The following is a 16362-nucleotide window of genomic DNA, read 5'->3' as shown; positions in this document are numbered from 1 at the left end:
TTTACCAATCTTAGAAATACACTTTAGAAAGAAGTGATTTACACCTACAAGTGCTCATTTTTCCCAGCCATGAAAAAAGCTTATGGTGTCATATAAATTGTCAGAAAAATCTTTTTACAGCCACTTATAAATCCAGGAATGCAGTAACTAAAAGCTACTTTTTAGAAGTACTGTTCCTTGTTTTGGGCATGAGTGTGGAGGAAGGTACCTTGTAACAACTGTCTTTGTCCCTCTACCAGTTCCAGTGGGGCCCCTAGATCAGCTTTTTTGCTTTAGTTTAGTTTAGTTTGATTTAGTTTAGTTCAATTTAGCATCACTGCTCCTAATTTCTGTTCTTTCTGTCACGTATTTCCTACATACCACTACACAAATAACTTACTTCCCTCCTGCCCTACTACCTGAGACAAATATTACTTTGTCTTTTCAAAATGCCCCTGAGAAAATGTTCCCTTAAGTCTTTAAAAGTGAACTGAGATCTTTCTCTTCTCTAGCAATCTGGGTGTTTTCAAGGAACTGCTAAGCTTGTTTAAATGGTCTTCAAAGTTTTGAGGAAAGGAATGTAGGGAAAATGAACTCCATCAGTGCTGTTTTATCAAGAGATCAAACAGTTCACAGGTGCTGGAGATGATAAAGACAAAATGTGGTGCTTCAGTCTATCCCATCCTGCTCATTCTCTCCAGAAGACAAATGCTCTGTCCCATCTACAGTTTGTGTACAGCTATGTCCAGCTGAAGACCTGTCATTACTTTTTCCCATGGGAGAAAGCTCCACAGTTAAGGAGTCTTGCATCAGCACAGTCCTCCTAGAAGCTGATAAAAATATTCTTTGGTAATGCTGCCTCATGATTTCTATATATAATTGTGGTAAAAATGGGGGGCAGGTGTGTATTTTTGGTTTTGTTAGAAACACAGACCCTTTCAGGAAGGTATGTACTTTAGGAATTTATTTTTTTAGACAGCCAGCTGGTGGCTAGATCAGCTTTTTGAGCTTTTTAGTGTAGCTCTGTGTCTAGTTTCAGATAACAGGAAACGAAATGCACTTCATTAAATTACTATTTTATGAACTACAGCATGAAATGAAACATATTCACCATGCTAATAGTAAATTACCACACTTGTTACTTAGTTTAAGTAACCAATTTCCTGTCAAATTGCTTATGAAATGCAGAGAAATAAGCATATCATATTTAACTTCTAGCACCTAAAATTGAAGTATGAGAGTTATAGATGCCTTGGCTGGATTTTTTATTCATAGTCTTTTTTTTCCCCTCTTTCTCAATTTTTTCAGTGGAAATTAACCTGACAAGTGATTATTATGTGAGTGGAGGTGGGTTAGACACCATATTCAAAGCAAGCAAGATCACTTTTCACTGGGGAAAATGCAACGCATCATCAGATGGATCAGAACATAGTCTAGAAGGACAAAAATATCCTCTTGAGGTAAAGTATAGAATTGATTTTGATTATTTCAACAATTTGACATTCTGTGACATTACTACTCTACAAAATTTCTTTTTTTTCCTCTTAAATCTATTTGCAAATATAATCATTCACTTAAATCCAAATTAAGAATAAATGAGGCATTTTAGAAGGACAGTGCAATGTGTTAGTGGCATGTTAAGAATGTCTAAACTGCATTTTTTCCCATCTCCCAAGATGGTATTAGATGTCAGTTCTGCTAATCTGACAAAGCTCCCACTAAATGTTAAGCTCCTACGAATTTGGCCCATCATATTCCACATCAGTTCATTGCTCAAAGAGTAAATGGACTTTTCAAAGTCAGGGCTTTACTGAGAGCCCATGGGAGCTGCTGGGCCTTACAGATACAAAGCATGGCCCATGCTGCTGGGCTGCAAAGAGCTGGATGATCTTCTTTTGGCCATGGTGTGCCAAGAGCCACATGAGCAGGTCCTGGGTGCAGCCACTCTGATAGGCAGCCAGGCCAGTGTCCCCCTGGCTGGTTTGGCAGAACGGGTTGCAGCAGCATGGGAGGGGGGTGGAGGAGAGGAGCAGCCCTTCCTGGGATGCACAAATGCCAAACTCTCATCCCTCAACATGCCTTTGCATCATCTTCCAGTTCAAAAGAGGCAGATGTGGCAGGAAACTGTGCTGTTCCTCATTCCCAGCGTTTGAACTTCTGTGTGAAAGCAAGGCAGTAGTGCTAGGGCTTGCCTATACATGGGGAAGAGTGGTAAACCAGGATAAGTCCCTGGGCAGTGTTATTTCTTTCACCCCACTAGCCAATTAAAAATTCCCAAATCACACTCCATCTGTACTGACAAAGCATCACAGACAATGCTGTATTACATCATCGTCTCGTACAAAGCTACTAGTAGTAGTCACTCCCCAATACATGTTGGTCATACAGGTTGTTTTTACATAGGTAATTATTGATGAATTCCATTCTACATCCTCAGATAAAACAAATGAGAGGTAAAAAAATCCCTACATTTGTTTAAACTTTTTTGTTTGGGTGGGGTTTTTTTCCTCAAAATGGGAATATAAATCATTGTATTGTTGAAATGTTACCATTTTTTTATATATAACATTTGAATATTTTTAATTGCAGATGCAAATCTACTGCTATGATGCAGATCAGTTTACAGATTTTGAAGAGGCAGTTAAAGGAAGTGGAAAGTTAAGAGCTTTATCAATTTTGTTTGAGGTAAACAAAATATATCTTTGTGTAATTTAATAAGCCTTTAAACACAGCAGATGTTCAAAATGAATTTAACTGGTTACAATGTGTGATCACTGAGTTAAAAAATGTAATGTATCTTTCTAATTTATTCTTGCAGAAAAGCAAATGGGCAAAATAAATTTGACTTTAAATCATCTATAATTTTGGTGATAAACTGTAACTTTGAATTTTTTTTTTGTGAAGCCTGTACTGTTAAAGTATGCAATTTCTTTTTAACAGATTGGACTAGAAGATAATCCAGATTATAATCCAATCATTAATGGAGTAGATAGTGTTAGTCGTTTTGGTAAGTTTGCCTCCATTTTTTATTGATTACTGATTAACTAAATTCCACCTCAGTGTGATTATTAAACCTTTAAAACATTGAGGAGCATTGTTCTCTATTGCTCAGTCATGTTTGTTTTGTTAGAAATTACAGAAATCATATGGACAGATGAGAGATGGACAATCACCAACCACATGAAATCTAACAAAAACGTGTGCCAGTTTCTGCTCCTGGGAAAGGGTAGTCCTGGTTAAATATACAAACCATGGAGTGAGAGTCTGAAGAGCACCCCTTTAGAAGAAGATTTGGGGTTTGGCTTAATGGCAAGTTGAGCATGAGCCAGCAGTGCCCTGGCAGCCAGGAGGGCCAACCCTGTCCTGGGGTGCATCAGGCACAGCATCACAGCTGGGCAAGGGAGGGGATTGTCCTGCTCTGCTCTGAGCTGGGGCAGCCTCACCTCCAGTGCTGGGGGCAGCTCTGGGTGCCACAGTGTAAGAAGGACATCAACCTACTAGTGTGCATCCAGAGAAGGATAACCAAGATTGTGAAAGGTCTTGAGGACAAGGAGTGTCTGAGGTTACTTTGTTGAGCTTGGAGAAGGGTGCCTCATCACAGTCAAAAAACTTCTTCAAGTGGGGCAACAGAGAAGCATTTGCTGATCTCTGTGGTGATCAGTGATAGGGCATGATAGGGATGAAGCAGTGTCAGAACTTCAGATTGGGCATTAGAAAAAGCCCTTCACTGAGATGATGATCACTGACAGCCTGGGAACAAGCTCCCCAGAGAAGTGGTCATGGCACCAAGCATCTGGATTATACTCTTAGTCATGTTGTTTAGTTTTATGTAGTCCTGTGATGAGCAAGGAGTTGTACTTGGTGATCCTCACACGTTCTTTCCAATTTGACCTATTTTATATTTCCCTGATTAATTTACTCCAAGAATATTTGTAACAACAAACATGTAAATGAATAAATAGAACTATCATGAGACATATGTAACTCTTTAAATGCTAAATCCAGGTAAATCTGATTTATTACTTAAATCTTCTTAGTCATACCTGTCAGGAGTTTTATATTTGGTTGGAAGCCAGGTAAGACTGTTGTAACTATCCAAGAAGGGTCTTACAAGAGTGAGACTGTCACTGCTCAGTGGACTCAGAGGAGAGATTTTTTTTTCAGTAGCTCCTGTGTAAATCCAAAATAGTCCAAGTATATTGTATTGGTAGTGGTTACTAATCAAGACAACTTCAGTGTGCACAAAGAGATCTGGGCTATGTTTCTAACTTGGTTTCATTATGTCTTTGCAGAAGAATAAATATGAATGAGCACTGTCTTGAACAGGGATATATTTTTACATCATGTCCATGACTTTAAGGAAACCTTGTTTCAGTTTTCCTTTATGCAATGGTGCTTGAATGTAAAAAGCTGATTTAAAAGGCTTCAAAAGTGTGACATTGAAATCAAGATTTCTTTTTTCCATCTGGAAAACAAACACTATTCAACAAATTTAAAAGGGAACACCTTTCATAAGTTAGAAAGACATAGGGGGTGGAAATATAAAGTAGTTAAAATTCATTACTTTTGTGTGTCATCTTCTGTGAAACAAAAAGAAGAACTAGTAATACATCAAGACAGATGCTGTCCTATGGCCTTGGAAGGAGCTATAAAACTATCAGAGCAAGATTCAAGATACAGGCACTACATGGCACTTCAGCAATGCTTGGAATACAGCTTTCCTGAATAAAATGTAGATGAGCTCAAGAAATTCAGGTCATAACCAAATCAAGTTGTTTCTTTTGAATAAAAGCATACAACCTCTTTGTCTGTGTCCTTGTCAGTCCTATCTCTACTGTGCTTATTTGAATCACAGTTGCTGAGTTCTCAAGCTCTGCAGAGGAGCACTCCTGTTCCTTCTAGACAAACTTTCTGGTTTTTATCATGCTTTGTAGGTGTTTGATTTTGACAATCTAGGCTGTGAGTCTCATTAAAGGGTATTCTAAAATCCAAAGTTGCAAAATGTATGGCAGGATTCTTGTATGAATGGGAAGTTTCATGTCCCCAGTCATCTATAAAATGGACTTCATTTTGCTGAGGGACAAATGTGTTAACTAGACACATATCAGGTAGCAATGACAGCTTCTGTCTGAAGACTGATTAACATTTTGACAAGAGAAATGGAAGGATGTGCTTTGCTTGACACTGCTAAATGCTCCATCTTCATGATACGTGAATGAGAGAGAGGGAACGAGTCAACTCCTAAACTTTAACTCAGTAGAAAAGTCACTGCAGAGAAGAAAAGCATCAATCCCTTGTAGTCAACTGTTAATGCAATTTGCTGCTCTCACCAAATTTGTAAGGAATTATGAAGACAAAGGTCAGAAATCTGTACAGGGCTGAAGAAGTAACATACCTGTAAAAGCATGAGTTAATGCACAGTCTGAAAATTCAATATTCAGAAATGCTTACAATTAGGGAGGAACTTGCAATGAGTAACTTTAGATTGAAGTAAGTTGTACAACACACACTATTGTATAATCTACACTATTACAAGATGTTAAAAGCAGCATTATTTTGGATTAACCAGACAGTAAGGCAGATCATTGTCACAGACTGAAAAGTCTGCCTTACTGAAGCTGTTACCATCTATGCCAATGGCTGTTGCTGGTCCCTGCTGCCACACCAGCAGACAGCTTTCTGTGGATGGACTTCCAGCAATCCCTCATGCTTGCTCCCAGCTGACAAGGTACCCAGTAAACTGCTGGCCTGAAAGATGTGATATTATTTTCACAGAACATATTCTCCTGGAGGAGATCTTTGCATCATTTGCTGATTTGTGTAAAGCTGTTACAGTTTTTTACTGCGTTATCACCTTTTAAAAAGGAATCCTGATCCACAGAAATTCTGCTTCTGCAATCATGAGTAATATTAACCCTCAGGCCTAACATGCTGGCAGTTCCCCAGGCAAAATTTTCTGCAAAAAACTCACCAACTTGATTAAATCTGGGGGAGAGTTTGAAGCCATGTCATGAGACCCAGAACAAAGATTTAATAAATTTTTATCTTTGAAATTCAAGAGTGATACAAACATTTGGCACCTTGCATGTAAGCTTACGGTGAGAAAATTCTTGAGAACCAATATACTAAAATTATTCTATTTGTTACTGGAGCAACTTACTACACCTTCCCAAGTAAATGAAGATGGGTTTGAGCTATACTTTTTCAAATGAAATACAAGACTTCATGATTTATTTGTATACTAGTCTGTCTGAAAATTAAATTTTGAAAAGCCTCTAAATTAGCATGTTCCTATAATGATAGTTCTTCTGAAGAGTGTGATTTGTATTTATTAATTGCTTCTGTAGTATTTTAGCTATCTGACTGTATTTTTGGGTTTTATGTTTCCAGGAAAACAGGCTGCCTTAGAACCATTTATTTTGCTGAATCTCTTGCCAAATGCAACAGACAAATATTACACTTACAATGGGTCTCTATCAGCTCCTCCATGCTCTGAAACAGTTGAATGGATCGTGTTTAAAGATACCATAAGTATTTCTGAAAACCAGGTAATTTGATTAATGTAGTAAAACCAAAAATTATAATAATACCAAAGAGAAATTGCCATGTATATAGTGGCTTATGGCATTAGTTTCCAGCCCAACAACAAAGCTTTTCTTTTATCTAGTTAGAAGTTTTTCATCAGCTGTTAAATTAGAAAGCACCTATATTAATTGTGTTTTCTGTTATATTTTTTATAGTTTAGTACTAGAATCTGAGCAATTTCTTGCCTTAAAATAGGGTAAGAATATATTCCAGGCTGTCTGGACTTCAAGCTCATATAAAAGGGAGTACAAAACACTTTTTGGATAGTCCCCCAGCCACATGCTGAGTGGTTGAAAAATACTTGTGGAGAAAAACATTAGATCTACTGATAGAACATAAGAAAAGTTCAGTGCCATGCAGGATAACTCAAGTGTGAGACTTTATCCAAAATCTTTTCCCCAGAGTTTTTGCCTGTTAGCAGAATCTGGTCAATTTTTATAGCTTCTAACTTATATTTTCCCCCTTCTAGTTGTCTGTATTCTGCGAAGTGCTTACAATGCAGCAGTCTGGCTATGTTATGCTGATGGACTACCTGCAAAACAACTTCAGAGAACAGCAATATAAGTTCTTTGGGCAAGTGTTTTCCTCTTACACTGGACAAGAAGAAATTCATGAAGCAGGTACTTAACTGAATAGTCATTCCTCTCTTCGTAAGTTAAAAGACAATTTTCGGTGAAAGATTCATTCAAGTATGCAGTTACTCATTTTAAATTGTGTAGAAAGTAGCACACTGTGTTATTAGTCATAAATCTATCACTTCAGAGAAAAAAACAGCAATCACAAAACATGTCAGATTAAATGGAGTGGAAAATTAAATGCTTGTCTTGACCAAGCATTCAGTGAAAATCACGTCAGTTCAAGCTTCCTTACAGTGCCCTTTTAATGTATTTCAGACTTCAACAAAGCTGCCATTTCAGAGACTGCAAGAGTATTTTGTTTTACAAACCTATTTGGTTCTTTATCATGTAGTGTGGATGCTTTTTTCAGCAGAGACTGAAGTGATGTCACCAAATTAATTTCACGTAGTTTGCTTAGAAAGTGATAGATGGAGAGAATTCCAGAAGCCAGATTCTGTTCTCGGTCTTACCTAAAACTTCAGGAATGTTTGAGAAGGTTATGTGACCAAAATAATACATTATGTAGTGAGAAACAAGATTTGGCACTAAATATGGAAGCCAGTGATTCCTATACTAATAAGCACAGAAGAACATATAGGAAACTTCTAAACTGAAAGCACTTTGTTACTACTTGGATGGGAATACCTGTAGATTCTTGAACTCAATTTCACTGAACTGTGTTTAATTAGACATAAGCAGATGACTTAAGCACAGGTTATAGGTGTTCTCCAGGTTAGAAGTGTGGTTTCATACATGTACTTTTACATATTTATGTGATCACACACGTATATAGATGTACACAAATGAAACTATGGGATTTGTTTAATGTAAAACATTAGAGAAGTGTTTATATTTTCACCTCCATTTTAAGACAAATAAAACTTAAAAACCCTAGGAATCATTAAAGTTAGATATTCAGATGTAAGAGCTGTAACATGAATACCAAAGTCTCTAAGAGTCAGTAGTCTTATTTGTGTTTAATATTGCATAGTAGTCAACAGAAAAAACTAATCTTTTTAATCCCTTTAGAGGATGTATGAGAAATGCCAAGACTGATTATTCCTCAGGTAGATAACGCAAAATTATTTTGTGTTGTGAAACACAGAATCCCAATTATCTCCTGTTGCATTCAGTGTAGATTCTCATTAGGCAGTAGGATTAAATGCTTAATTTATTGCTGTAATTAATACATGACATTTCATAAGTAGAACTAAGTTTTCTTAGAAAAGTTAGAAGAATCTATTCCATCATAAAGTAATTTCAGGAATTTTCTCACAGTGACATCCCCAACATTTTTGGTGTACAAGCACAGTCCTACTAAGGGCATGGGAGATGCTTCATTCCACAGACATGCCTAGTGGTATTTGTAATTTCCCTATGTGATATGTATGTAGCAATTTAAGAAGATTAAAATAGCTAGTTCTTACAGCCATACTTGAGGATTCACCTAAAAAACAAAAGTGGTTTGAAATTGTGATGCTTAATCTCCACCAACCTCGGCTGGCATGCAAATCCATTTATAATAAAAATCAGTGTTTATTCCTGTAAACCTGAGAACCATTGTGGTTGCTGCTGGGCACAATGGGTGACTTTCCATCTGCTCAACCCTTCTGGTAAGGCCCTGGAAATAAGGGCTGAAACCTAACTCTTATTTATCTTCCTGGATTTAGTAAGGCATAAAAAACAATGAGTTCTTAAAATTCAAGGCTGACAATATATATTGATAAAAAGTCAGCCTGTTTTCCCACGAGAAATACAGCCATGTGAAGTTCAGTGGCTGTCTCAGTTGAACTTTTGTGAGACATAGGGTCAGGACTGCGTTTGCCCTTCACGTTCCTCAGTCCGCCTGACTTCTCTGCGAATGCTCAGATTGCCAGGTGTGTGTGTGGCACACCTGCCCTGGCACGGTGTGTGGGTGCAGGTGCCCAGGCATTGCAGGGGTGGCTGCAGGGCTTTCTGTGAGGAAGCCCAGGGCTGCCCCGAGTCAGACCCAGCCGTTCCAGCTGGCTCCATCCCGCCCATCTCGGGGCACTGGGAGCCACGGTGGCGGCACCTCTGGGAAAGCAAAGCTGCACAGGACTGAGGAGTGAGGGAGACACGAGAAGCTGCTCTGTCCCACCCAGGGGAGAGAAGGAAGAAGGGCAGGAGGCGCTCCAGTAGCAGAGCAGCCCGTGGTGAAGATTATGGGGAGGCAGCCTGGCCCGTGGCAGACTGTGGAGGCTCCATGCAGTAGCAGGCTGCTGGCTGCGGCTCGTGGAGAGGAGCCCAGGCAGGCACAGATTATCTGTCAGGTCTCTGACCCTAGGGACAACCCACAGTGTAGCAGTCTGTTCCCAAAAGACTGTCCAGAGGCTGGAAAAATTCATGAAAGACTGCATCCTGCGAATGGGACCCCACACAGGAGCAGAGGAGCAGCATGAGGAAGGAGCAGCAGAGGCAAAGTGCTATAAGCTGACCACAATTCCCATTCCATATTCCCCTGTGCCACTGGGAGTGGGGAGCTGGAAAGGATAAGGAGTGAAGTCGAGCCTGGGAAGAAGCAAAGGATGGGGCAGTTTCGTGGTTTTGTTTTTGTTTCTCAATATGCCACTATATTTTTATTGGTGATAAATTTCCCCAAGTCTAATCTGTTTTGCCCATGGTGGTGGTTGGCGAACAATCTCTGTCTTTATCTTGACCCATCAGCTTTTTCATCTTTCTTCCCCTGCCCTGCTCAGCAGGGGGAGTGGGCAAGTGTCTGGGTGGGCACCTGGTACCAGCTGAGGTCAACCCAGCAGATATCTGCTCCACCTCCATTACAGAGAGAGTGTAGATCTGGAATATAAAAAAATTGCTTTTTGCCACACACTACAGGGGTCTACAAAGCTCCTGAATATCTGAATATAAATGAAGTGATTTCATGGCTTCAGTAATTGAAAAGTTGAATTGAAAAGATAATCTCAAACAGAGATTTAGTTAAAAGTAGAAGAATGCAAAGAGGGAAAAGATGGAGGGAAAAAAAAGCCAAATTTGGGCAGGTTTTAAAGGTCTTCCAATCAAAAACACAGCCCAGGAGGTTTTTGGCAATGATTTGGCTAATGTACCCCAGTGATTTCCCATAATGTAATTAAGTTTATATGAACATTTCCTAAATTACATGAGTAGCATTTTATTCCACAGAAGAACAAGCAAGATAGATGCATTACTACAGCATGACGTGATATGCAAAACCAAAATCCAAGTATTCACCTGGAGAAAGCAGATACTTGGATTCAAGTTTAGCAGAGGTTTGAGTAGGCCTCTGACTTTCTGTGAATGTTTTTGCAAATTTTTTCTGTGAATTTGTCCTTCAGACTAGTAACAGACTCAAGAACTTCTTTTCTTGCAGTCTCTTTGCTCAGATTTTCTAAAAGTTGGTATCACAGCAGAAGTACTTAATTAGGTAAGTTGTCATGTGGTCTCCTTTCCAGTCTCTGGAGAAGGAAAATGGGAAAAGGCAGAGTAAAGTACTTCTGTGTTACTGACTGGTAGGAAAGAAAAGGGATGATTTACAAAGTAACATCAGAAGAAGGGCAAGATAAAACATTTTGGAAAGAAATGGAGGTGAAATAATACATAGATGATTGTCATGTCATGTCAGTCATTTCTCAGATGAACATCAAAAGGAGGAGAACAAAAAAGAAGAATTTTTCCAGGGAAAAAATAGAATAACCACCTGGAAAGGGAAAAAAGAAAACAAATAAATAACACTGGAAGCACCCACCTTGTACCTTTAAAAGTTTTATAATACTGCTCTGAGTCTGAATACAGATAGATTTCAAAACCAAATTAAAACCATAAGCAAAAAATATTAAGAGAGGAAAAAGACTGTAGAGAAGAATTTGGAATACAGAGAAGCTTGGTGCTTATGTTACAAAAAAGTGTTTTGACAAGAATTTTAAACACCTTTGAAAAGAAATAGATGAGGAGTCTTTAGATTCATTGAAAAAAAAATGAAATCTGTTTAAATCATCTGTGCTCCTTCTCAGAATTGAGAAGGGCTATTCTAATGATTTCTCCTTGCCATCTGGTGGAAATGGGGAGGAATGACAAATTTTGGAATGGAATGGAATGGAATGGAATGGAATGGAATGGAATGGAATGGAATGGACACAACATGAGATTCTTTTAAAATTTGCTCTTTCTTTGTATCAATTAAAATAATTAAATGCAATTAATAAAATGGTGTATCAGCTATACAGCAGTTATATAGGAGAGGGAATTCAGCTGAATTACAGAGACTAATGCTGCCTCTGCTGTTAGCTGACACACACACACACAGAAATCGGGAAAGCCTTGCTGCGTGTTTTCCATGGGCTCTCAGGCAGAAGCCGCTCGGAGCTTCCCCCTTCCCCGGGGACCGGCAGAAATGCTTTTGGCCAATGTTATGGCGGGCTTTCAGCGCCCCCTTGTGCTCCAGTGGCGAAATGCAAAGCTGCAGGGTTTCTCCCAAAGCGCAGCGGCGTCCCCCGAAGCGCTGAGGCGCCTTGCGTTCGCTCCCCCTTAGAGAACTCCAAAGGATCTGCATTTGTTTTCCTAGTAAGCTGAACAGGGGTTTTGCTTTCTTTTTCTAGATATTCATAGAGTACTCTAAGCACATTATGAGATGTAAAAAATCTTTCCTCATATATTCCAATTCAAGCTAAAAATATAATAACATGAAATGACTACTCCTAATGCAATACTTAGCTTCTTCTTATTTGCGTTTTCTCTCTTCTTTAAGTACTATAAAAAAATTCAAACAGCCTTGAGGGGAAATTCAGGTGATAGGTTTACCTTTAACCATTAAAAAAAATCTACTGTAGATTAGTCTATTACAGCTAGTGCAAGAGTATGCATTTCTTTTGCTACTTTGATAGAGCCATAAAGATAGAATTGTTGAGATTTTTTTATTCCCAGGACAGATATAAAAATCTTTATGTTTTATCATTTGTATTTTATTTCTTAGGAACTGGATACTAATATTTCACAAAATATGGTAAAAGAGTCAGGGAGAGGAGACTCAGTCCTCAACTTCACTTACTTTTGGAGATCTAGCGTTTAATACTGGTTCTGTTTACAATGGCATGGCATTTCAAATGTTTTAGTGGAAAGCTAAAGTTGAGGCACACAAAAAGACTTTCACTAGTTTTCTCAGGAGATATCTCAAGATTTTAGTAGTTACTTGAACCATTTAATAAATACCATATTCTTTCCTCTTTTCTTGCTTCTAGTTTGCAGCTCAGAACCTGAAAATGTTCAATCTGATCCAAAGAATTATACTAGTCTTCTTGTTACATGGGAAAGACCTCGTGTTGTATATGACACCACAATTGAAAGATTTGCTGTCTTTTACCAACAGCTGGATGGAGAAGACCAGACTAAGCACGAGTTTCTGACAGATGGGTATCAGGACCTGGTAACTGTAAACTCCTCAAGTTTCATAAAAAGAGATGATGGTGAAACAACTCACTGTTAATTATGGTGGCTGATTAAACTGTAGCTGAGAGCTGATTGAAGATAAATTATTTCTTTTTTTTTTTTTTTTTTTTTTTTTTTTTTTTTTTTTTTGCTAAAAAGCCACAAAGACAATTTAAAACAAAAAGAAAAAACTTCTCTTGCCTACTACAGACTGCTGCTTTGATTTGCCTATACTTGCCCTGAGCATGCCAATCACAGAGCTCCCTAGCCATAAAATCCAACTGTCAGTTAATAATAACCTGTACTTCATTGCTCATGGATGTGAAAAAATAACCTTCACAAGCAACTAATGAGATTCAATTCAATTATACTGCTAGAAATACTAAGTTACTGATTACAGCTTCATGGTATTTTACAAACGAGATCTGTTCCTCTAAACCTCTTTGAAGACTTGTCAGACATAATGTTACCTAAACTTGTGTTTAATGCTAAATAGTTATTTGGTTTGTTATCCGCCATGTAAAATGTCACAAGCTTTTTTTCTAATTTGACTGAAAACCATTTGTGACAATAAAGTAAAAAAGCACACAATAAAATGCTAGAAGAAAAGAGCTTTGTGGTTCATAAGAAAAATGTGTTATTAAAAAAAATAACATTTTCAAATGCTTGATACTTATTTGCAAGTAAATGATTAAATGTGTTTTTCTTCTAGGGGGCTATTCTAAATAATCTGCTGCCCAATACAAGTTATGTTCTTCAGATTGTTGCTCTTTGCTCTAATGGTCTGTATGGAAAATACAGTGACCAAGTCATTGTCGATATGCCTTTAGAGGATGCAGGTAAGTGGTCTTTTGAGTTTAGTGACCACTTTTAGCTGAAAATCTGTATTTAAAGGAGTAGTTTGTTTGCAAACCAGTTGAAATGCATGACTTGCAAATTATGGCAAAATGAAATTTCAAAATCACTGTAGTTAACATTCAGCATGCCCCTTGCTAATGATATTTTACATTACATAATTCCCTGTAAGCATTACCTATAAAAAACTGCATGTTATTTTTTTTACTTCTAAGAATATTCTGAAAAGCACCTGCTAGATTTCAAATCTCACACAAATCTCACAAGTGTATCTTTTAGATGTGTAGGGAAATAAAATCATGTTTGGTATTATTTCTCTATGGTTCAAGCATTCTCTCAAAATTAATCCACATTCCAGTATTAAGGAATCAAGAAATACAATCCCACTATATGATTTATAAGTCTATATTAATGATTTTGAAATTTGATTTCTTATGAATACTTGGAGTTTGATTTCAAAAGACTTGTGATGATGGAATTCCTTTGCTTCTTAATGCTGCCTTGCGAAAAAATCAAAAGGCCTAACAAACAAATCTTAATGATTTCACAGCCAGATTTGCTTCTTCTGCCTGCTGGTAAATATGAAATAACTTGAGACTGTAGCATGAAGCTTGATCTTATCCTTAATAATTCCTTAAATTTAGTGTAGGTTTTAGCATCAGATTCAGTTCCTATGGAAGTGAGTGAGAGCTGCATTTTTAATTAAGAAGACTGTAATAAATAATAGAAAAAAAATAAAATGCTTTTTGATTATATTAGGAGCTTTTTTTTTTATCTAAAGGCCTGGATTTTGTTGTTTATTTATGTATTCTGTAAATTCAGCTTTATACTTATGTATGTCTGTGGGAACCCAGGGCGGAGGGAATATCCCTTTGTCTGACTCCCAGGAAAACACTGACTTTGACCCTCATTCAGAGAGAAAGCCTCCTAAGCCTCAAAATAGAGACCACCAAAATGTGAAATAGATTGTAAAAATTGTATAAAAAGTTTATTATGTCACGTAAGTGAAAAATTTAGATTCTAAGATTTTTAACACACTGTAGATAAGTGCAAAATAGAAAGTACAGAGTATTGTCTTAAGTTCCTTTCTTCTTTCTTCTTCTTCCTTTTTCTTCATAAGTAGTATCTTGTAATTAAGTAGAAAAATCCACATTGTGAGTCTTTAAAAGTCAATTATTAGGTTAGAAAGAAAAATAATATAAGTGTCACTTCTTAATTAAGTAGTTGAGTTTTTGATTAGATTTAAAAAGACCTTATAACATGACTTTGTTAACCATTTTTGTGCTGTTTTCACACATGCAAAGTCTAAGTGCAGACAATATGCTAAAGTCATGATAAAATGACAATAAAACAAGAACCTGAAAACCGAAAAAGTTCTGTACGTCTACTTTTCCTAACAAAAAACTACTTCAAGAGGGTTTCCCCCTACCAAGAGAACCCTCAGAGAGTTGCCCAACTCACATATGTCTGTTTAGCTACAGCAAGGGCATTAGTGATGTTGTGGTGAACCTGGCAAACAGGCCAGTTTTTCATTTCAAGGGAGCCACATTCCTTTACAGTGAGAGGGAATGGGATTCTCAACAATGGTAATAGGGTAATAGGCTTATAATAATGTGGGTTTGTCTGTAGGAGGAGGACACAGTATCAGGTACTGTGCATACACATTTTTAGTAAAGATTTAACTTGTCTTTCAAACACAGTGTATTAAGAATAATGTATTTTGGGGTCTTAGGTTAGTATCTATCTGAATTTTCCTATTTCTCTTTAGTTTTCTAAAAAGTCTACAACAAGGTTCTGATGTTCTGCCTGACATTTCACTCTTCTGTCTACCTTTCATCCATCTCTTAGATAGTATATTCTTCCACCTTCCAGAATTTGCTGGGTTTGTGTTTGAAGAGTTTTCTTAGATGAGAATTCATCTACATACCCCACATCCATTTCAATATGGAATAACAAATAAGCAGCATAGTGTTATCATCATTTAACAACACTTCCAACAAATCAAGTCAGTACAGTGCTGCCATCACAGCTGTAAAACCTCTGAAAATATATATTGCAAAAAAAGTCCAGTGTAGGTGATATCCAGAGGATAAACTGCCCTGCTCCTGCTGCTGCATCCCAGCTGTAAGGATGGGTTGCATCCAACCCTGCTGCGTTCCGTGAATCCCTTTGGAAGGAGATGTGGGTGCAGAGGCAGGGAGACAGACGGGGGCAGTGGGGCTGGGCAAGCACTGCCAGTGCACCTGTGGCACCAGCAGCCCAGCAAGAGGATGCTGAGGCTCTGGGCAGCCCCTGGCTGGCCAGCAGGGCAGGTCCCCTGCTGTACTCCTGCTCATCATGCACAACAGGAGCCTTGCATTCATTCCAATAGAAGGAAAAGTGAGGGAAAAAAATGCTGGAAAATTAACTTCACCTTCCAGTATCAGCAGAAATTTCTCTGACATTTGTATGCTCAGACAAGAGAATTTGGTACAATAAATTTTATACTTCACACTGTATTATATTTGCTATAATAAATGTTACAGATCAGACTGAAGGCTTGATACTCTCAATCCTTTTTACATAGGTAAATCATTAATTTCTGCTTTGATATTTTAAATTTTAAAAGATATAAATAAAAAGAGAGCAAAGTTTCTAAATAAAAATTAAATACTGAAATGAATATTTTCCTGTTTAGAAAAACCCAAAAGTTTCACTGACATGCTTCTTATCTGAAATGGACTCAAAGTTATTGAATTTAATTTGGTTCTTTTATTTTGGCGCTTCCACAGTGGTACCTCTGAAAGCATTGAATAAAGAAATTTAAGGGGGAAATTCCTCTCATGTGATTAGTATTCTTTCTAAGAGTGTACACTGCTCTATAAGTAAGTTTCTTACATGCTGTGTCAACTCTGGATACAATTTTAAA

The 16362-nt window shown here is 37.6% G+C and overlaps 1 protein-coding gene across 6 annotated transcripts in view; it reads left to right on the top strand.

The window, feature by feature from the left end:
- Positions 1-16362, top strand: part of PTPRZ1 (protein tyrosine phosphatase receptor type Z1) — a 131974-nt gene that overhangs the window by 73764 nt on the left and 41848 nt on the right. For all 6 annotated transcript variants that reach the window (XM_021553447.2, XM_021553445.3, XM_021553446.3 and 3 more), the window contains exons 4-10: positions 1288-1439; positions 2569-2664; positions 2920-2986; positions 6370-6527; positions 7034-7184; positions 12413-12597; positions 13312-13438. In XM_021553447.2, coding sequence (XP_021409122.2) covers positions 1288-1439; positions 2569-2664; positions 2920-2986; positions 6370-6527; positions 7034-7184; positions 12413-12597; positions 13312-13438 — 936 coding nt within the window. The remainder of the gene's footprint in view (positions 1-1287; positions 1440-2568; positions 2665-2919; positions 2987-6369; positions 6528-7033; positions 7185-12412; positions 12598-13311; positions 13439-16362) is intronic.

The sequence above is a fragment of the Lonchura striata genome, chromosome 5 (genome assembly GCF_046129695.1).
Source record: "Lonchura striata isolate bLonStr1 chromosome 5, bLonStr1.mat, whole genome shotgun sequence".
NCBI classification, from domain to species: Eukaryota; Metazoa; Chordata; class Aves; order Passeriformes; family Estrildidae; genus Lonchura; species Lonchura striata.
This window is presented reverse-complemented; position numbering and strand designations above follow the sequence as displayed.